The 21,822-nt window shown below is 48.5% G+C and overlaps 1 protein-coding gene across 2 annotated transcripts in view; it reads right to left on the bottom strand.

Annotated features, from left to right (window-relative positions):
* Window positions 1-21,822, bottom strand: part of Poc1a (POC1 centriolar protein A) — a 70,559-nt gene that overhangs the window by 33,989 nt on the left and 14,748 nt on the right. For both annotated transcript variants that reach the window (XM_076867733.1, XM_076867735.1), the window contains exons 7-9: window positions 20,224-20,357; window positions 10,131-10,199; window positions 7,526-7,624 (exon numbers count right to left, since the gene is read on the bottom strand). In XM_076867733.1, the coding sequence (XP_076723848.1) occupies window positions 7,526-7,624; window positions 10,131-10,199; window positions 20,224-20,357 (302 nt within the window). The remainder of the gene's footprint in view (window positions 1-7,525; window positions 7,625-10,130; window positions 10,200-20,223; window positions 20,358-21,822) is intronic.

Genomic DNA, 21,822 nt, shown 5'->3' with positions numbered 1-21,822 from the left:
GGTCTCTGGAAGGAAAAGGAGTTAGAATTTTGTCCTGGGCCTAGGAGGTTCCTCTGACAGGAGCACTGGAATCTTTGGTGCTCCTGAATATTGCACAGCTATGACACCCACCAGCCACTGTCCAAGGATGCTCTGTTTCAAGTAGGAAACTTTCTAAAAAACGGCAGTCGAGTAACAAATATTCAATCTTCTGTATTTTTAGTATCCTCTCTACTCACTGAAATTAAGGACCCCAGAGAACTCTCCATGACTTCCATTAGGTAAAGGTGTGAAATGAGACATCTTAACCTGAGGGCCCCATCACCTAAAGTCAGCAAAGGCTCCAATGCCTACCTCTCTGTAGTATGATCACTTAGAGTGAGCCCGTGAAATGGAAAATGCCCAGAGGGTGTGATACAGGCTGTCGGGGAGAAATCAGGCGCAGAGAATCAAGACAACCTGTCTGAGGTTACATTGGGCTGGTCTAACCTCTGCTCAGACCAACATACCAGAAGCAGCATACTACACAAATAGTGCAGCTTTTAATGTCAGCCAAGTTCTTAAGGTGGTTTTCAGGACCACAAGTTTCCAGTCTCTTCCACATTCCTGGTGAGGCTGCCTGAGAATCCTTTCCAGAGCAGCCATCCTTGTAAGATTCTTATTCTCTTCCCAGGAAGGTATCTGACATTGCCTGCACTGTGCCCAGCCCAAGGACATCCCACATAATGTGGAGATGCCCCACATAACAGACATCACAGGGTCTACAGGGGGAATGATAAGGATGGGCACCAGAGTGTCAAACTTGACCAAGAGCGGTGAGAATGTGGACACCAAGGGCTCCTGAGGCAGCAACGCAGGAGTCTCCTGGTAAGCTTGCACACTCATACAACACACACTCTGAGGAAGGCTTGGGGATGTGACCAAGGGCTGAGGATACTGTGTTCCTTTTGCTCACTGAGAAACAGGGAGGCTCCTTCTTGCTCTTTTTCAGTCAAAATTCTCTTAGTTTTTGCTGCACCTGAATCCAGGGGCCTGGGCTTGATTGGAACCCAGGTCACTCACCAGCAGGAGACTCTGAGCCCACATGTTCTTCCTCTGCATGGCTCAGGGGGCAGGAATGAATATTCCCCCAGGAGCCACACAAGAGATGTGCCACCTTGATAAGTCCCAGGAATCATGAAAACAAAGGCCCTGTTATCACCAACTCAGCCCAGATCCGGGACCCTGCAAGGCCCCACAACAGCCAAAGCAGGTTGAATGGCACCCCTCAGAAAAGGGTCTGCTTTCTCCTATTCTTACCACACTCTCAATCAAACAGATGAGGGATACTATGGACAAAGCCAGCTATTCAGCCAGAGGGTGTGAGCCTCATTAAGAGGCATATCTTGGCCCTCAGAGATATCCTGTACTCAGAAGCTAGGGCAGCTCTATGTGTTAGGGGTTTAGGTCCCGTGAAGCCAACCGGTTTCCAAGTTGTATAACTAATAGCCTAGGTATCTTCTGACTCACTGAGAGCTGGCAGAAAGCCAAGAGTTCCCTTTAAAAAATTAGGAGCCAGAATTGGGGTCAAGAGAGAAGGAAGAGGTTACTTTCTAAGACACAAAAATGTGAGGTTCACTCATGCTCCAAACACCCACAACACCCCTCCTGCTAAGCATACCCTTGAATCCACACTTTTCTCTACTACTGAAAATAAATGCCAACCCAGAAATTTGTGTTCTCAAAAAGAGACCTAAGTCTTTCATGTTGCCAGAAGAGAAAGCAAATCTGCCATAGTCTGAATATCTGTGTCACCCACAAAATTAATATGTTGAAATCCTAATCCCCAAGGCAATGGTATTAAGAGGTGAGCCTTTGGAAGGTAATTAGATTATAAGGAAAAAAGCCCTTCTAACAGAGATGAGTACCCTTATAAAAAAGACCCGAGATCTATCCAGCCCTTTCTGCCATGTGAGGACACATAGAGAAGGAGCCATCTCTGCAACAGAAAACAGGTCCTTACCAGACATCAAATCTCTTGGTGCCTTCCTTGGACCTCCCAGCCTCCAGAAGGGAGAGAAACTTCTGTTATTTATAAGCTACCTAGAATCTATGACATTTTGTTATAACAGTCTGAACAGACTAAGACAAACTCCATGAGGCAGGTGAAAGTGAGTTCCTTCTCTCCCTGTCTACTAATCTTTAATTCCTCAGGCAAGGTGCAAGGTGTCCAGGGTGAGAACCCAGGTCTTTTTTTCTTTTTTTCCCCTCCTGATACTGGGGACTGAACCCAGGGGCACTTTACTTTACCACTGAACTACATCCTCAACCCTTTTTAAATTCTAAGACAGGATCTTACTAAGTTGCTTAGGGCCTTGCTAAATTGCTGAGGCTTGTGAACTTGCAATCCTCCTGCCTCAGCCTCCAAGTCACTGGAATTATAGGTATGATCCAAGAACCCAGGTCTTGAGGGACCACCACAGGCACCCAAGACTCCCAGATCCTCAGCATAGGGAAAGCTCTAATGCCGACAATCTCTGAGTCAGGGACTGGGACTCTAGGGCCGATAAGTCAAACCCACCCCCTGAAAAGAAACATGGGAGCTAAGATGTGGGTATGGAAGGTGACTGGGGTTTTGCTCTTAAAACCGGAGGTAAAAGGAAAAGGAAATACGGCATTCTCAGAGAGATGGCCTCAGGTTCAGGTCAGATATTCTTGGCTGAGCCACCCTTCTTTCAGGGGACCATTCTAACACTGAGGCTCCAGGGTTCCAAGGCATCTTGCCCCAAGGAGTCAGGAAAGAGGAGGCAGTGGGGAAGAAAACAGGTCTGTTTCCACTCAGAGTATTGCTGTCTTGTTTGGGAGCACAGAGGATTTGGTTCTGTCATTAGAAAACAAAACTAATGCCTGCAAGATCTAAAAACCTACCTGATTGTCACAAGGGTGACCTGCAAAGGGGAGTCAGCATGGAAAATGACTGCCGTCAGCACCGCCTCACCCCTGCCCACTGTCCCATACTTTAGCAGGTTTTGAACACACAATCACCCTGGCTGGCTCTCACTGGGACAGAAGAGGCAAGAGAAACATTTTAAAAATAGCTACAGCCTGGTGAGCACTTGCTGTGTGCTAGGCACAGTGCCAAGTGCTGCTTGGCATACCACCCACAAAATCTCATGAAGGAGGGAGGGCCCAGCATCTCCCCATATGATAGAACAGGAAAGCCTCAGGGAGATCCAACCATTCACCCCAGGTCACAGCCCAAAAGAGGCAAGGGCAGGATTCAATCACAGGTAGGTCGGAAGCCAGAACCCAAGCTCTCAACCACAGGTGGGATCTTGAAAGGTGAGCAGAGAAAAGCCCTCTGCCCCAGAGCTCAAGGTTAATGTCTAAACAGGAGAGCAGCCAACCGGGAGAACTCAGGAAGTGGTTTTGTTTTGTTTTGAATTTCATTGAATTACCTAGAACTCTGTGTTCTTCCCCTCCCACCCCACCCCACCCAACACCACCTTCCTTCCCAATTGCATAATGAGTCTCAGATATTTCAAGGGGAGGCAAAAATAAGAGTTAATCCAAATAAATGCATCTTTGCTATTTAAAAGTGGTTTAAAAGTGCTTCTGTGGCTGGGGCAAAAACCTGTGCCACGAAGGCTAAGGTTTAGGGGTGTGGCAGATGCTGAAGTCAGGGTCAAACAAGACACAGGGTCCTTCTCCCTCAGAGACTTGCCTCAAGCACAGACAGCGGGAGGGTGGATAAGCACAGAGAGAAGGTCAGGGTTAGGGCAGAGAACAGGGCTAAGAATTGACCCATGAAAATATCAACACAAGCACTGGCAGCAGACAGCCCCCTAGGGTCTCTGCCCCTTCCCCAGACCCAAATACCACAGGAAGGCACTAATCTACCACAGGTGGCCCTTCCAACCTTCCTGTAGCCTTATAGCATGTCACAGGGCATAACAAGGAGCTTCCTGCCCACTCAGCCCACAGCATGGCCTAGAATCCTTCATCTGAAACCTTCCAAGCAGAGAAAGTTCCCCAGCCACAGCCTTGAAATCTCTCCTCATGCACAACTCAGCCAAGAATAGAGGGAAAATGGAACCCATTATTTTCATTCTGAATGGCTGGGAAATGGCTTTTGCTTTTCAACATGAAATGTGCCTAAAAATAAGCTGTGAATTTCAACCAGAGGTTGAAAATAGCTCTGCAGTGAACAGAGCTCTGTTCAGAGTGGGCTCAAGGACAGCCTTCATTCCAGGATCTGAGAGCTGAAAAACACACCAGTCAGGGTCGTGGGCAGGGGGTTTTCCAGGGTGCAAGAAGTGTCAGAGACTCACAGGGCTTAGTCAGCTCTACTGGTGTACAAAGCAGAGGATGCAGGAGGGGGTCTGCCTCTCTGGCAATGGTCAGGAATTCAACAACCCACACCTGGCACCACAGACATCCTAGAACCCCCAAATCCCCAGGAGCACCTCAGTGCCAGGGCCCACTGTCTATACAGAGCTGAAGCTGACTAAGGGTCATCAGACTCCTGAGCTCCTAACTGGATGCAGAGCTCAGGGCTCTGAGAAGTCAAGTCATGCTCATCAGCCACCAAACCTCTCATCAGATACCATCTCTGAGCCAGGGAAGCCTTGAGGTAGGAAGGGAGAGAACATGCTCCAATTTTAAGGGTACAACATTCCTATAAAATGGGCTTCTGTTAGAAATACAGGCTAAGAAATCTTGGCCACAGCTGCTGGCAGGAGCCCAGATTCGGCCCAATTGAGCAGAGTCCTCAATAGGGCTGCAAGAATGCCCTTCCTCATTTCCCCCTGCGTACTCCTCTCTCCTCTCCTTGCTCTTCTCATCCCCCCCACCCATTGGCACCCCAAGACAATCCCACCTTATCACCACTCTCACTGCTAGGTCAGCTTCCATTCTGGGCTCACTCCTGAGGCACGAAGTATTGCAGTGAGTGATACTCAGTTGGGGACATCTGACAATTTTTGGTCATCATGAATGTTGGAGTGGGATGCTACTGGTATCTAGTGGGTAAAGGCCAAGGATGCTATTTAACATCCTAAGTGGCCAGCCTCCATAGCAAAGAATTATCTGGCCCCAAATATGAACAGTGCTGAGGTGGAACAATCCTGGGTTATTGGAAGAATGGAAAGGGGACAGAACTGGAGGGGCAGGGGACTACTGGACTCATAGTTCATGGGGTATGGTAGTGCTCCTGGGATTCCCTGAGGGGCTGAGACAGCCTGGCCAGCCAGGGAATCTCAGTGACAGGCAAGGCTTCAGCAAAAAGGGCAGGAACACACTCCTCAACTTCCCTTCCTATCTTGGGAAAAACCTAACCACTGAACAGCATTATTAAGAAAACTAGCTCTCCTCAGTTTGGGAGGGTGAAAAACTTCTGGAGATGAATGTGATGGTTGCACAATGATGTGAATATACTTAATGAAATTGAGCTGTACACTTAAAGTCGTTAATATGGTCAATTTTATGTTATATATATGTTCACACGTACGCATGTGTATAAAATCACAACAAAACAAACACCCAAGCTCTGGTCTTCCTTGTTAGAGAAGCCTCATGTGGTATGTTTGGCGAAGGCTTATGAACAGAGAAAAGCCCACACATTCGTTCAGAATCTCAAAGGTGGCTAATGATAAGCAAGCAAAGAGCCCTGATCTCAACCAAGAATGATTATAGGATTAAGAATCACTTCACGGGGTAGCAAAAGCTCATCTTCATTATCCATGGGGTCCTCAGAGCCTGCTCGTGGGGGTGTTCAGGACTGAAGAAATGGAGACTTGGGAAGAGTGGGTACTTTGCTGGGGTCACAAAGCTGGAGTTCAAACCGAGTTCTCTGACTCCAGATCCCATATCCTGTCCCCTATTTACCTCCCCTGTGGAGGTATGTCCAGTGGGTAGAGTTGTAAAAACAGCTCACATGTGCACCTGAAGGTAGTCTGGGAACAATCAGTTGCCTTGAGCCCTGCTGAGCTATTCACCCATCCATGCCTTATCCTGTCATGCTGGCTTCTCCCAACCCACATGACTTTGTCCCAGATTCTCAGGCTTTGAGGCTTTGGGAAGCAAATGTGTCCATACTCCATTTCTAAGCTAGGATTGAAGAACAAGATAGCTCATCCAACATATTTTCCTAATAACAATAAGAAAAATATGGGATCTCCCCTAGTTGGTAGATATTAACCATTAACAAGAGGCAGATAGCAGTGCCCTCCTAGAATGAGGAAAACCTGTCAGGCAGTTCTCCACTACCTGCAGTTTCTAGCTTGGTTAGCCTTGTTCAGAGGAGCTAGCATGACTAAGCCCAAGGTGTCTCACCTGTGAACTGGAGCAGTAACTTTACCCACTCATTCTGATGAGATAAGAAGTGAATAGGGCAGCACATGTAAGAGGCCTTGGCTGTATCTGGCTCATTAAGTGCCCAATGAACAAGGAATCACAGGAGAGGCACCAGAGGACCCCAACCCTGCAAATGCAAACAACTTTCCAAATGGAAAATAAACTGGCAGCAAGCAGAAGATCATGCAACTCAGTCATCCCCAACAAACCCAAAAAGCTGAGGACTAAACACTTATTAGGAAGCACCAAGGAAGAACAAACCTCCCAGCTCCAGTGACCAGCCTGGAGGGCAATCCTTGAAAGAAAACTGTAAAACTGACAAGGCCTACTCCTAGTGGCAGCCCTAGCACACAGAATAGGGAGTGGGGGTGTCAAGGGTTGGGGAGTGGATCCAACTGCTGGAACTGCAAAGCCCTAGGATAGACTCAGGAGGCTTCCTGGTTCTATTCTGGACTCTAGGCCCTGACTTTCTGGGGACTTGGGGTGAGCTACTTCCTGTCGTTTGGGCCAGTTTCTGCCTGTGGCAGGAGGCCACTCTGTCTCTAAGGTCCAGTGGGGTCCAGCCTGTGGCCATAGGAGCTTGAAACCCTTGGGATTCTGCAACCACAGCTTTTAACATTTCAGTCAAAGATGAATATGACCTTATTTAATGAGACTATATCAGCTTTCATTTCCCCCCAGATATGTGTCAAAAAATACTAGCTATTTTAATCTAGGTACACTGAATGTCCTTTCATCAACAAAGATACTAAAAATGGTTCATGGAACTTCCTCTCCATGGTTTTTAAAAAGAAGGAAATGAGACCAAAAGAACTGGGGGCCTTTCCCATTTTGTCCCAGCTGTGGTGGTTTTGGGCCCTGAACCCTCTAGGAACCTCACACCTGGGTCCTGTGGCCCAGGGCTTGGCATGGGACGGAGCCTTTGTTTCCTTGGGCCTCAATCCAGCAGAAGCATGTGCCATGGAAACACTCCCCCACCAAATGGGCCAGGAGCCGGGGCACCTACAGCTATTCTCCCCTTTTATATTTCACAAGTTCACTCTAGACTGGAATCAAAGCATCACAAGTGCCAGAGTATTATTTTGTAGATGACCGGATCTTACTAGGGCCCCTTTCCCATGGTCAACCTAAGCACCCAGTCCCCACCATCTCTGAGCCAATGCTGACCCTACCCAGAGTCACAAGGCTCAGATTTGCCTGCCAACCTACTTACCAGATTCCCAGTGGAGGTAGCCAAGGTGGCTGGGGGCCGCTGTACTTTTATGACTTCTCCATAATCAACATTATCAAAGTTACTCTTCCAAACCATCACCTGCCAAGACCAATAGGCACAGAGAATGAGAAGAAAAAAAAAAAATCACCTTTCCTGCCTCCTTCATTCAAAAAATGGGCACAGAGGCCATCTCTAAAGTTCTGACCCATGGTGGTTCCCACCAGACACCCCAATTTAATTCTAGGACTTGCCCCATCTTCCTGAGGAGTAGGCTTTTGGAACAGGCCTCAAGAGAACCTGGATGTGCCACCAATATGGAAGTGCCACTGTGCAGGACTACCAGGCCTTGGCATTGGCTGGGTCTTTCTGCCTAAGGAGGTCACAGAGGTCTCAGCAAAAGAGTCAGTAGACATTTAATCCATTTGTCCCTTTTCCTTGTTCATCATACATTTTCCCACTAAAATGAAAGCTCCTGCTGGTGGCAGCTTGGCCTGTTACACTGTGGGAAGTGATGAACATGTGGATTCCAGGCCCAATCACTAGGATGAAGGTCCTGGGTCCACCCCTTATTGTGAGGCCTTAGGTAAGGGAATCAGTCAGTGCCTCAGCCGATGCCTCATGGTACCCAGAGAGTGACACCCATTATTCTAAGACTAAGTTTGGCCACAAAATAAGTGCCCTACTCTGAGTATCTATCTTCCTATAAACAGGATCACGGTTGAGCCTCCTTCATAAAAGCTGAGGGAGCTGCCCTGCTGGGGAGCAAGAGCGCTCCCTGCTGGAGGCTTTTGGCCTTATGTAGTTAGATGTTTCTGGGGTCACTTCCAGGAATGCTGGTTTGGACTTCACAAGAATTGTCGAGCATGATCAGCAATCAACAGAGGCCACAGAAAAACTACCATATGCACACAAGATGAGTGCTTGACACACCCTGGATACCATCCCTGTTGAGACAGCTATGAGCCTGTTTCTCCTGGAGGCTCCTTACTACTCCCTAAGGAACTCCACTTGTTACTGCTCCCAGGGAGACAGGCACCTGTGGTCTTTCATTCACATTTTACAGACAGAATACTGACACAGATATGCTCTTATGTATGGGGTTCTTGTACAATTGTGCATAACTAACTGCTGAATAAATTACTGGGAGCACAGTGGCTAGTATGCGTGCAAAGAAATAATGCCAGATTCAACTCCAAAAAAGCTCATAAAGCAGATTTTAAAAGGCAGCCAAGGAGCTGATGGCTATGACTGCCTGAGGATGGATAGAGCAGGTGGAAGGCTTACTTTCCACCAGGCACCCTCTTATGCTATGTGAATTCATTTTACCATGAGAGTCTACTGTACCAGTTCCTGTGTTTTCTAAGCAATGAGCCAGGCATCCATGCTCAGGGAAGCCTCAGACTCCTCTTTGCTTTCTTCCTCTCGTGGCTGCTAATGTAGGGCTAGGGCAGGGTGAACACCTGTTATCTATTATCTAAGCTGTGACCAAAGAGATCCCAGTTACCCTCTGCTTTACTCGCAAACACCCAACCAAAATCAGTACATTTGGCTGGGGCTGGGGCTGGGGCTGGGGCTGGGGCTGGGGCTGGGGCTGGGGCTCGGGCTCATGCAGGACTGACAGGACATGTCCTGCCTAAGCAGCCAAAGCTGTGAGGCCCAGGACCTGTGGCATGAATGTTCTTGGCAATCTACCAGGTCAATGGTGGCTCACAGTAGCCATCCTTTCCTCACTACCTCAAGAGAATGCAGTTTTCTGGACAAGAGGCACTGTGCAGGCACTCTGGTGAGAGTCTGTGAGGGGTGAACTCCTCAGTGCTCCTGGCCTCCCAGTGCCAGGCTCATTGGTGTATAGCAATCTGGATAGGAGGCACCAAGGCGGACAGGCGAAAGCCTCTGCGCAAAGGATGATGAGGCGAGATAGGACTTCCTCACAATGTGCTTTCTCTGTAGCCACGGATATTGAAATACTGACCCCCTTAAATACAGCACAAGTGGGCTGGAGAGCAAAGAGCAGCAGATGCTGGAGGAGAGGTTCCCAGGGCAGGGCACAGATCTGAAATCAGGTAGAACCAGTGCCTATCCCTATCTGCTGGGACAGTTTCTTCATCTAAAGAATAGGGAGATGAGGGACTAGGGTTGTGGCTCAGTGGTAGAGCACTTGCCTAGCATGCAAGAGGCACTGGGTTCAATTCTTAGCACCACATTAAAAAATAAAAGTATTGTGTCCATCTACAACTAAAAATATTTTTAAAAAAAATAGGGAGATGAGAGGATGTGCCCCATAGGGCTACCGTGAGAATTAAATGAGATCTGAAGCTCCTGACACACTGACTGTGTTGCCAAGTCCGCGGTGAGGACACAATGATTCTTATCTATTTATCATCAGGAAAAGAACTAAAAAACTTCAACTTTTTTATGGCAACAATAGCTCAGACTCCTACTAACCCATGCTAACTTGAGCAGCAAGGGCTTTGAATCTCAGTGTCCCACCCTAAGTCTACCAGGGTCTTAGAGGAAGATTGCTGAAAGCCACCCTGGCCCATCTTCCACGTGGCCTCCAGGCCCCGGTTGGAGGCTCAGACTCTTCAGGTCATTCTTAACTTACCTGTTCATCAGAGCCTCCAGAAGCAAAATACTCCCCTGTTCTTGAAAAGGCAACAGTGGTGGCAGGTCCCTATCAAAACAAATGATAAAGAATAAAGGTCACAGTAGAGTCTAAACATACAGGAAGAAAACTAGCAGTTCTTGAATGAAAGCATCAGCAGGACAAAGGACCAAGAGTCCATTCAGCCCCCAGTTCTCCTCATCCTTTGACTGGGGAGACTGTGTGTGGTCAATGCAAGGGCCACTAAGGAGACCTCTGTTTCTGAGCACTTCAACAGGACAAAGGCCAGGCCGTGAGATCACAGGTGGGCAGAGATGAGTAAACAGGGCAGTTTACACTTGCAGTCCTGCCAAGCTAGCATTGTGGTCCTTGCTTCCCCAACAAGAAGCTGCAGGTCTGAGAGATGCACTGACTTATCCTAGGCTACAGAACTGGGCCAGAACTCACCCCTCTGATCCAGGCCAGTCTCCTCAAAGAGGAGCCAATTACTCAAGTAAATAGTGCACAGCTGGGGACCCAGTTGGCAGGAAGGAGCCTGGGGTAGGGATTACTGAAGGTTCCTAGGCAGTGGACTAATGTGTCATGCCCATGTAACATGTATGCCATTTTCTCTGAGTTGGGCCTTGGGTGAAAAGGTGCCTGCTCTGGCTTCCCACATGCTGAAGGTCAGCATGACCACCTGAAGAGGAATGCCAGCATGTGCCAGGTAGCACTCTGAGGGTCATCAGACAGGTACAGGCTTGCAGGAAGGGCATGATCTCCTAGTAGAGCAAGAAGGTTCTTTCCCATATGCCTGAAATTCATTCCAGAAAGATGAGTCAACAAGAATCTGTTTGGCCACATAACCACAACTGCAACCATCTCTTCTTCCCAACTGAACTTTTATTATGACTAGTACCTGGCATTTCCCAAGTAAAACCAGATAAAAGAGGTTTTCTCTTAGATGAGGGCAGCACAGCCACTGACACAAACCTCAGTTCCTCTAGACCACCGCTGGGAGTGACAAGAGCCCCAGCTGCCACTAAGGGGCACTCCAGCAGTGAAGCCTCAGCTGTAGACAAGAGGAACACTTGAAAGAACCTTTCACTCAATGCCAGAAAGGATCAGACGTGGCTTGGGCTGGAAAGGCACCCCTAGGCCATGGAGGAAGTCAGTTTCTGCTTCTCTAGGAGAGTGCCAACCTAGTTCAGGCACATGGGAAGCATGCCTAATGCGTCTGGAATCCACCTACAGCTCTTCCTCTCAGAGGTGCTCATAATGGGTGACACAAAGAAAAGTGCAACACCAGCTAACACTGGCTCAGAGCACTTCACTGGTATCAGCCCACTTAATCGACACTTTGTGCATTTATCCTTCCAAGCAGGGCAACGGGGGAAGGGGAACAGTGGATAAGGCCTGAGGACACAAAGGCAAAGCCTACACCTGTCAGCTACCTGCCTTCTTCACACAGCCCAGAGCACACTCCCAGAAGACCCAGGAATCCTCAGTTGCCATTAGCCAGGTTAAAGTGGATCCACTTTCACCAATGGTGAACAATGTCCACTAACGTCAATGAGCATGAAATACCAGGTGCAAGACATCATGGACCATGTGACTCTATTTGTGTAATGCTGGCTGCAGTGCTGAGCCTGAGTATGTGGGGGTGGGCCATGCATCACTTGGGCTGCTTGTGAGAGGTGGTGCAAATTCAGGTTACTTCTTGGAAACATTTGCCATTTTCATACTCTAAATTTTTTAATGAGTGTACAGCATTGCTACAAAATAAAAACAACAAAAATGATTTTCATTTTGAGTAAAAACAAAGAGGAAACAAAGAAAAAGGAATAAAACAGTACATGGAATTTCAAAAAAAGATGGGCAGTTGGCTGCCCAGAGTTTGCTGAGTAATGGCAGGTTTCCAAGAAGAAAGAGCAACTAAGGAACTGAAGACTTGTGGGTCACTTTCCTCTCCTGTTATCATTCAACCACCAGATGCCAAGCTGAGAACAAGATGTCAGAAACAGAACAGCAGCAACAGCAGTAGACCCGATAGAGATTGTGCCCAGCAGCAGGACAGCCCAGCGGTCCACAGCTCAGTAGGGAGACTGGAACCAGAGGGCAGGCACTGGGAGTGCTCCGGGGTAAAACATGCGGGAGCTTTCCCATGAGATGAAGTCTCGAAATCTCAGGGACAGAGTCAGTGATGGGTGTGCCCTCTGGAGCCCACAGTCCTCCCCAGCAGTGTCCATTTATTTACCAAGAGGACCACAAGGTTCCTGCACTAGGCTCCTCCACATCCCGTAAAGACCAAATTCCCACGGAGGCTCCTGCTTATCTGCCCAAAGCCCACGCAAATAGTTCCAGGTACTCAAAGGTCCAAATGGATGACAGTAGTCCCATCAGATTATATCACCTAGTGATGTTGTAGTTCTATTAGTTTGTATTAAGTACATGGTATGATGCCCAATGACAAAATCACCTAAAGATGCATTTCTTGAACTTTGCCCCTGTTGTTAAGCACCACATGACTATATAGACAGGACTCTCCAACACTGATGCCCTTTGGGGCTTGGTCTTCGAGGGGCAGGAGAGCCTAGCCCCTGCCAATCTTGCCAGGCCTTTCCTTTCCCTAACCAATGCTCCAGCTCACCTGACTGACCACTTGCTATTCCTCAAGTGCTGAGCTAGAAAAGATCTTCCCTTTCTGAGTGCTCTTCTTTTCATAGCCTCCTGCACTGAGCTCTTTATTCAGTGAATTTCATTTTTTTTTTTTTTTTTTTTTGATGCTGGGGATTGAACCCAGGGCCTTGTGCACACGAGGCATACAGTCTACCAACTGAGCTGTATCCCCAGCCCTTCATTCATTGAATTTTAGTCTTTCTTCATCTTAAATAAATTCACTCAGGCTACAAATCTGCCTCTGATGACCATCTTAGATAAATCTCAGAAGTTTCTAGTATGTGATGTTTTCACTGTCATTCCCTTGCAAATGTTTAGTTTCCATCATGAGTTCCTTTTTAGGCCATCAGTTATTTACAAGTGCAGTTTCTAAACTAAGGAGGATTGGGATGTGTCTGCTTATCAGTGCCAGAGATCAGATAAGATATGATCTTTAAGACTGCTCTGTCTTCATGGTATCCTATTTTTTAATTTTGTAGTGATATTGTTTTGGGGTACCAGGGATTGAAATCAGGGGCACTCAACCACTGAGCCACATACCCAGCCCTATTTTGTATTTTATTTAGAGATTGTGCCCAGCAGCAGGACAGCCCATCGGTCCACAGCTCAATAGGGGGATTGGAACTCATTGAGTTGCTTAGGACCTCGATAAATAGCTAAGGCTGGCTTTAAACTCACAATCCTCCTGTCTTAGTCTCCCAAGCTGCTAGGATTACAGGTGTGTACCATGTACCAGACGATATTGGGGATTGAGCCTAGCAGTGCTTTGTGGCTGAGTTATATTCCCAGCTTTTTACTTTTTGAGACAGGATCTCATTAAGTTGCCTGGGCTGGCCTTGAACTTGTGATCCTCCTGCCTCAGCCTTCTAATTCACTGACATTACAGGCATGTGCCACCAAGCCTGGTTCCTTTCATTTAATTAGTTACCAGGCAGGGTTGTTGCCAAGTTCTTTCTTCCCACAGGCCAGGTGCCTTTCAGAGGCATGAGACTCCATACAAGTCTAGACAGCTCTGTTTCTACAGGGACTTCTTGGTATAACCTAAACAGTGGCTCTCGGCTGAACCTTCAGTGTGGCTCCTGCCTGCCCTGAGCACCCAGGGGCCCACTTGATAAAGCCTCATCCCTGTCAGACTTCCTCACCAGGTTCTTGGGTAGGAATGCTTTACAAGGTCAATCAAGGCCAGCCCCTTCCCTTGATGGACCACTCAAGTCTTTTATGAGATGATCCTATTTACTCTATCACGAGCACTGAACACACCTGGTGTCCACCCTACTCTCTTCCCAACCCTACTACCCTTAGGCTTGGCTGGACCCACACCAATCATTTTATTACACACTTCTTTTCCCTTGCCAGTTTTCAGACTCAAGGGAACTATGCTGTCCAGTTCTTTTTCATGCAAAAAGAAGAAAAAAGGAGCCCATGATAACTAGAAGATTAGACTGCAGAGTATGACTACCACTCAGCTCCCCCCAGGAGCCTCTGCAAGACTCTCTACTTTCTGCACCCTCTCACCTGACTCGACGAGGCCTATACATTCCTGAACTCGGACCACTTTGCCCACAATGGCCATGCTGGCAAAAGTCTAGCCAGGTACCCTCACCTACCAACCTCATAAGAGCTGTAAAATATTTTTCACTGGCTTTCATATGCACATGTCCTTTGAGTCACAGGTAAAAGAAGAGTGGCCATCAAACAGACACCGAGACCAAGGTGGACTAAGAATCCTCTGGCATGGGGTGCTCTGGCCTCTGACCCCCATGTTCAGGCAAAGAAAGTGCAACCCAACCTACCAAGTTACTCTTCCACAAACCCCCACCAGGGGCTCCTGCAATCAGCTGTAGGGTCCACAGCGCTATTGTGATTTAGGCTCTTATGTCTGAGTGATGGCCGATAGGGTCATCACAACCTAACAAACAAGGACTGCCCTCTGTGCAAGAAGTGCTGCCCAGGCTCTTTCCCAAACCTATCCCAAAACACCTGCTCCCAGCTCTCAACTCTGAGTTGCTAGCAGGGCACAAAAGGCCAGGCTGACTCCAGGTTATTAAAGTAGAATAAATGAGCTTATCTCTCTTTTTGTGTCCCCTCATCTCTCAAGTGAGGCCCAACCATCCAAACTAGGTATGATCCTCCTGAAAACTGAAATAGTCCTCCAAAAATGAGACGACTGGAGTGCTGGTGATATAGTTCAGTTGGTAGAGTGCTTGCCTCACATGCACAAGGCCCTGGGTTCAATCCTCAGCCCCCGCCCTACCAAAAAAAAAAAAAAGAACCCCAAAATAAGATGATTGAACAAGAGCTATAGAGTACTCCAAGAAACAAGGGTTAAAGGCACATTCTCAGGAGTAGCCTAAGGGCCAGCCTCCCAGACTCTTGTCATACTGCAGTCTCCCCTCCTTCAGGGTGAGTCTCTTTTTGTTGCCATTTCCCCAGCTCCAGCCTAGGGCCTGGCATTGCACATGTGCCCAGGAAACATCTGTGGACCCTGCACTCAGAGTCTGAGTGCCCGATGTAGTCAGTAGCCCCTGTGCAGGTCTGGCCTAAGGTGAGGGAGGCTCACCCACATGATGGGCCAGCTGGACGCATGGAACTGCGTGCAGCTCAGTCACTCTGCAGTGACACACACACCAACTGCACAGCCACCAACACCAGATTTAACTCTCTGCCCACGAACCGCCCACCACCCTCTCCCAAATAGCTGTAGGGGATTTAAACCAAATGAGCACGGCTCAAGATTATGTTTTAGAAAATACAGAAAAATAAATCATATTTCTAGCACCTTTCCCCCACACAAAGCTGTGAGAGTTTCACTTGGGGCACGAGGCTTCAAATGACAGTCACATTCAGTAGGAAAGCCCTTCCCTCTCCCACTGGTGCTCCCTGCTGTAAGAGGAGGGGGGCGCACCAGGCTAATGCAGCCCCTTTGCAGCCCTTTCCTCTGCTATCTGGAGCTTCCTGGAGCTTAGGCTGCTCAGGCTGAACAAGTTGGGAGAGCACCTATAATTTTTCAAAATGAGAAATGGGGAGGTATGAGCTGTTCCTGGAGACATCAGGGGTTTCCTCAGAAAACTGGGCATTGTTCATCTTCTACCACATAAGATGGTACGAGCCCTCCCTCACAAAATGCTTCCTAGTACTTGGGCTCAGTCAAGGAAGAGAACAGCCCCCAACAGTACCATCACCTTAATTTTTGTCCTCCCAGCCTCCAGAACTATGAGAAATAAATTTTTGACTTTTCTAAATTATTCAGTCTCAGGCATCTTGTTATAGCAGCCCAACGTGGATCCAAACAACTCCCTGGCCCCAAAGTAGGGCTTTCTGAACAAAAGGTCCTTCAAATGAGCCAATGGGAAGTGTGGCCCATTTTGCACCAAAGAACCACTAAACTGTCTGCATGGTCAGACTCCCTGGCTGATGAACTACCCTTAATGCCGGCATAGAGGTCCAGCCAGGAGACTCAGGGTACTGGATGATCCTGATCTCATCTGGCACTAGCAAGTCCTTCATCCTGTGGTGCTTTAGAAGACAAAGGAAAACCACATCAGGTGATTCTGACCTTAGTCTAGACAAGAAAGTGCTACCAAACACACTGCAGCCCTGACCCTTCTTTCTCCTATGGGGGATCCTCCCCCATGGTCTCCCCAGAGGGGCCTGCTTCAGTCCTGCCCTCAGGACACAGCACTTTCCTAGTACCCACTTAGCCCTCCTTCTGGTCAAGGTCTGCTTCACTCCAGAGTAGCTCCCTGAAGCCGACCTCTATGTTGGCTTCACCCTAGCCTGCATCATCCCCTTCTCACAGATGTGAAAATGGAAGCCTTTGTGAGGGAGTGGCTGTCCCACTGACTAGAAAACTCAGTGGCCCTCCCTCTCATGGATCCCCCATGGCTACACTAATAGAACCTCCAAATCCAGACCAAAGTTTCATGGGGTTCCCTCTTGCTAGACCAGAATAAGTATGTAGCAACAAGACTGAGATCCAAGCGACCACGAGGCCTGCTGATATCTCACTCAGACCAGTGATCCCAAAACAAGAGTGAAATCACAACTTGAATGTTAAAATCTGTGTGAGGCCGAGTGAGTATGGTAGAAACTGCACAGAGGTAGGTACTTGTCCCAGCTGGGCCACTTTTAGAGGCATGAGACCCCATTACAAATCTAGACAGCTCTGTTTCACCACCTGGACTCAAAAGTGCTTTCATATCTGCCTTCCTCCTTATCTACAGGATGGAATCCCTGGGCAGCCAGTCCCACTTGGGAGCCCTGAAGCTGCTAAGCCACACAAAGCAGGAAGTGGCTGATAGCAGCTGTGTTCAATCAGGCACTTGGCCACCAGCCCTCGCATCACCATTTCCTAGAACAGAATGTGAAAGTTCGTCACCAAAGAGCCCACCTGCACATCTTCCTGGAAGGATGAAAGAGGGAATGAGTTTCACAAAGCAAATTCTGAGGATTAAACACCTGTGGCAGAGAACCCAGTCAGAGCTCAGCCACTGGTCAACGCCCTTTGGAATGCATCTCCATTTAGGGTGACTCCTGGGGCTCAGACAGAGGGTAATACGTAGAACTTCTTCCTGGAGCTGAGCCAAATGTGCTTACCAGCATCTCACAAACTCTCATAATTATGAATAGACAGTACTGGCCAGCCTCTAGGGATTTTCCCCCTTGGAACTCAGCATAGCAGACCCCACTCCTGGTCATGGATTTCCATAAGCATTAGGAATTCAGTTCAGTTGTGGGCTCTGTATTTTAACAAACTGCCCAAGTGAAGGCTGTCCAACTTGTAAAATCCCCACTTTGGAAGCCAACATTAGCTGACTCTGAATTACCCTCACCCAGGGGGCAAAGTGAGGAGGGTGAGCTGGGCTTTGCTTGGGGTAAACACGGCTCTCTCATGCACAGCCCTTTCCCACATGTGCTCATGCACTCACATCCCTACATCAGCCGTGAGACTGCACTCTTAATCCTGATGCTGCTTCCACATCACTTGTGAGCACCCCAAATGAAAGCCCTCTCAAGTCAGCCACCCCATACTGCAGAATAGGTGAGGAAATTAAGTCAGGTCTGTCCATGTTGGGGACCTTTGACCAGAGCCAACTGTGAAAAACAGCACCAAGGTGCCACCACCAGCTGGGAGTGCATGGTGGTCTCACCACAGGTCTTGAGGAGGAGAGTATGCAGAGAATCAACATTCTCTAGAAAGAAGCAAGGAGTAAAGCCAGATCAGGGATAGGGCAGAGATAAGCAATTTTGGATAGCCCATCTTCAGCCCCTGTGGAACCCAGAGCAGGTCCAACCCATGACCTCCCACACCTGACACCTGCAGCATCCACAGTGGGGCTGAGTGTCACAACTATTCCAGGAAGCAAAGTCCCTAAAACCTGTGGCAAACCAGTCCTAAGTTTCTGTTTTAAATAGGGAGTTTGGGGGATTCGGAGCAGAAAAAAATTAGAGCCTCATATCCTCACTACCATCTTCATCCGAACTACACTGAGACAGAGGCAGGGTCTGCCCACCTTTACCCAACCCTCCAAGTACCTCTGAAGACTTAGCCTGCCTCTCTCAGTCTTCCAACTCATCTCGTCCTGCCTTTAGCTGTCAACTTCCCCATGACATCCATTTTATCTCCCTCATGACCATCCTAGTAAGCCAGAGTGGATGCTGAACAAATGAATGACAACATGAACACAGGTCACCTAGTTTCTTTCTGGCACTGTGAGTTTGGTGTCCTGATGAAGAAATGACCCAGTGATTCCATGGAACCATTTTCCTGTACTCCACACCCACAGATCTTCAACTGCCTCAACTTAGTTGTTAGTTACCACATGTCCAGGTTTAACACAGACAAGGAGATGCTCACGTTCCCTGTTTCACAGGGAGAACAATGTCAACAGGTGTATCTTTATGTGCTGGATGCTGTGCCTGAACACCAGCAATGACATTTTAGATACCACATTGAAGTGTGCTCAGGTTGACAGGGGAATTGGCTGTTTAAAGGTCCCTCACATTAAAAAAAAAAAGAAAGAAAGAAAGAAAAGAAAATGTCCTGGGTGATCACCTGATATGCACCTATTTCCGTGCTGTTTCTGCGTAATGCTTTTTGTTCTGCTTGTAGTGAGCAAATGCAGTAGCAGCAGTCACATGGTTTTCACATGCCCTCCTATCTATAATGTCCCAAACTGCTTACACATTACTTTAAATTCAATTTGCCCAAGGGGTAATAGAAGTGACTCCAGCAGGCTTACACCAGGACCAACAGTCACCCAAGCCCAGGCTGACTGCACATTCCACTTGGATGTGCTGGCCCAGGGAGAATGGCCCAGCTGGTCCTATAGTGTGTCTCTGACAGGGAAGACTAGGAGTCACCACAAGGCTGGGGGATAGAAAGGAGCCTCCAGGTACCAAGGAGACAAAAATAAAGGCCTATGTCCCCAACCCCCGGCCATGGCCAAAAAGCCCCCCATGCTCCCTAACCCAGAAGGCAATGAACCCCAAACAGCAGCTGAAAGCCCTTGGCTCAATGCCTATACTGGATTCCCATACTGGCCTAGCATCCCAGGACCTCACTCATCTGTCTGTCTCCGGCTCATAGGTAGAGGAGATAAAGACAAAATCTCGGAACTGCACACTCCCTGCCCCACTTAAACACAATAACTTTGTCCTAGCAGGAGATACTGTGATGACTGATCTGCTGAGCAAGCACAGCTAGGCCACACTTGCTGGTAGGGTGTGTATGAGAGGCCTGAACCCAAGTCAGCTGCTAGTGAGAGCTGCAGGTAGCCCATCTCCCATAGCCAATCCATAGGGGCCTTACACTGGCCACCAACCACCCAGGCAGTCCAGGATACTGGATGCTTTGAAGTCAGTCAGACAGAAGGGCACTGCTCCTTTGATTGAATTTCAAAAATTCCCAGGTCTGTGCCTCAATCTCTGCAACACACATCACTGTCTGTCTCTGAAGCCTGGATGTCAGCCCACCCCAGAATCCTTGGAACTCTGATGGTGACACAGGGCATGGGTTCCAGAGCTCTATTCAACCACTAGACCAAGGGATATCTGAGGTCATTAGGGGACAGATTCCATTTAGCCACCTATCCTGGGGGGAGTTTGCAAACCATGCCCAGATGATGCCCTTCCCACACCCCACCCAATCTGCCTCCTTTACTCCCTTCTCAGCGACACCAGGCCCAACTCCAGCGATCAGCCCAGAAAGGTGGTCATAAAGGTGGCTATGGGAAAGGCCACCATTTCCCTGGTGGTCATAAAGGTGGCTATCTCATATATGCATCTTACTCTATCTCATATATACATCTTACTTATTGCACAGGTTCTGAAGGGACCACAGTGGGTTCCAACCCTGAACTCTGACCTGCACTGGCATCAAGGCTGCACCTCTGCCCCACTCCATGCTACTCAGTACCAGGATGATGCCTCTCACCTGATGCCCATGGAGTGTGTAGAGCAGCCGGCCCTCCATCAGGTCCAGGATCTTCAGGGTTGAGTCACTGGAGGCTGTGATCAGGTAGTTTCCCGATGGGTGGAAAGAGAGGGCATTCACCGCTGCACTGTGTACTGGGGGAAGGACATCAGTCAGGCTCTGGCTGGGAGGCTGAGAGAGCAAAGCTGAAGCCTGAGACAGGCAATCAGGGCCAACCTTGGCTTGGCACAGGTCTGATAGGCCAGGATAGCCATTACTCAGAAGGGTTGTGGATCATCCCACATTAATCTCCCAGGAGAGTGGCACAATCAAAGGCCAGGAGAAGTCTCATCCAGAGTCAAGGGTGGACAGTAGGAGAACCAAGAAAGAGGAAATGGATGTGGCAAACCAGAGGAATCAAGTGATTCCTTCGCCCTCTCTCATGACACCCAGCAGTCAAGCTGGGGAAGAAGAGAACACACAAACATAGCGTTTAATCTGTTTTATATTGTTACTTTAAGAAAACCAAATGGAAAACTAAACCCTCAAAATGCCAATACAATGCCAATATTCTGTGGGAGTGGGGTATGGGGACAGGCAATCACAAGGCTAAGACACTTTCAGGAGCCAGTTGGTACTGGGCTCCCATCCTAGCCTCCCTACTGGCCCACCCTGTGACCATGAAAAAGCACCTTGACTGCACTGAGTCTCAGTTTCTCCATCTACATGTCAGCACTCACATGTGCTGAGGGTTTCTGCAGTCCAGGGATGCTACCAGGTTAAGTCCACAGAGCGAGCCCTCAGACCTCAGTGCCAGCATGGATGTCTCTCTTCTCTCTGCACCATGTCCCTTAAAACTCCAAGTTCTGCCACATTACCCACTTGCCAGCTCAACCCCATCCACGACTCTCTTCCCCACCATCCTAGCCCAAGCCCACCATCTGTTCCTTTGTTCCTTACTCTCCAAGATCCAGTTGGACCAGCTGTTGGTTCTCCCAGCCATGAAGCTTTTTTCCCCTTGTTTCCATGGGCATAGAAAACTCTTGCCCTCCGTGTCCCCTGACTGCCCTCAGGCAGGAGCAGAGTTGAGTCCCTATTACCAGCTTAGTGCCTAGCACCAAGTGGAAATCAAAAAGTGGCTGATGAGCTGGGTGTCCAGAAGCCTCAGTAGGTCACATAGCCTTTCCTCAAAGCTGAGGGCATGTTCTGGGTGGAACAAGTCCACAGCCAGTGCACGGACCTGCTCATCACAGCCTCTTAAGAGTTGCTGCCAAGAAAGCCCCCAGTGACTTTGCACCCACTATCATGGTCTAGTGAGGCGAACTAGTGGGCTAAGGTAATCATGATCTTGCAGAGTCAGCACTGTCACAAACATAAAGGCAAGTTTGCAAACCAAGCCCTCATCTCAACAGAGAGACTTCAGAACACACTGGACCAGTAACATACCCACCATCAAACAGCCCTCAACAGAGGGGCACAAGAAGCCCCTCAGATGCCAGCCCAGCTGATGTGCTGATGTACTGGGGAGTGTGAAGACATGTTCCCAAGTACACTAAGGGGAGACAGCCAAGGATTTACGTAACATGATATTTATATCTGAACAACACCCTCCAAGTGCCA

Source organism: Callospermophilus lateralis, chromosome 10 (genome assembly GCF_048772815.1).
Source record: "Callospermophilus lateralis isolate mCalLat2 chromosome 10, mCalLat2.hap1, whole genome shotgun sequence".
NCBI lineage: Eukaryota > Metazoa > Chordata > Mammalia > Rodentia > Sciuridae > Callospermophilus > Callospermophilus lateralis.
Note: the sequence above shows the minus strand (reverse complement) of the source record. Positions and strands in the feature narration are given on the sequence as shown.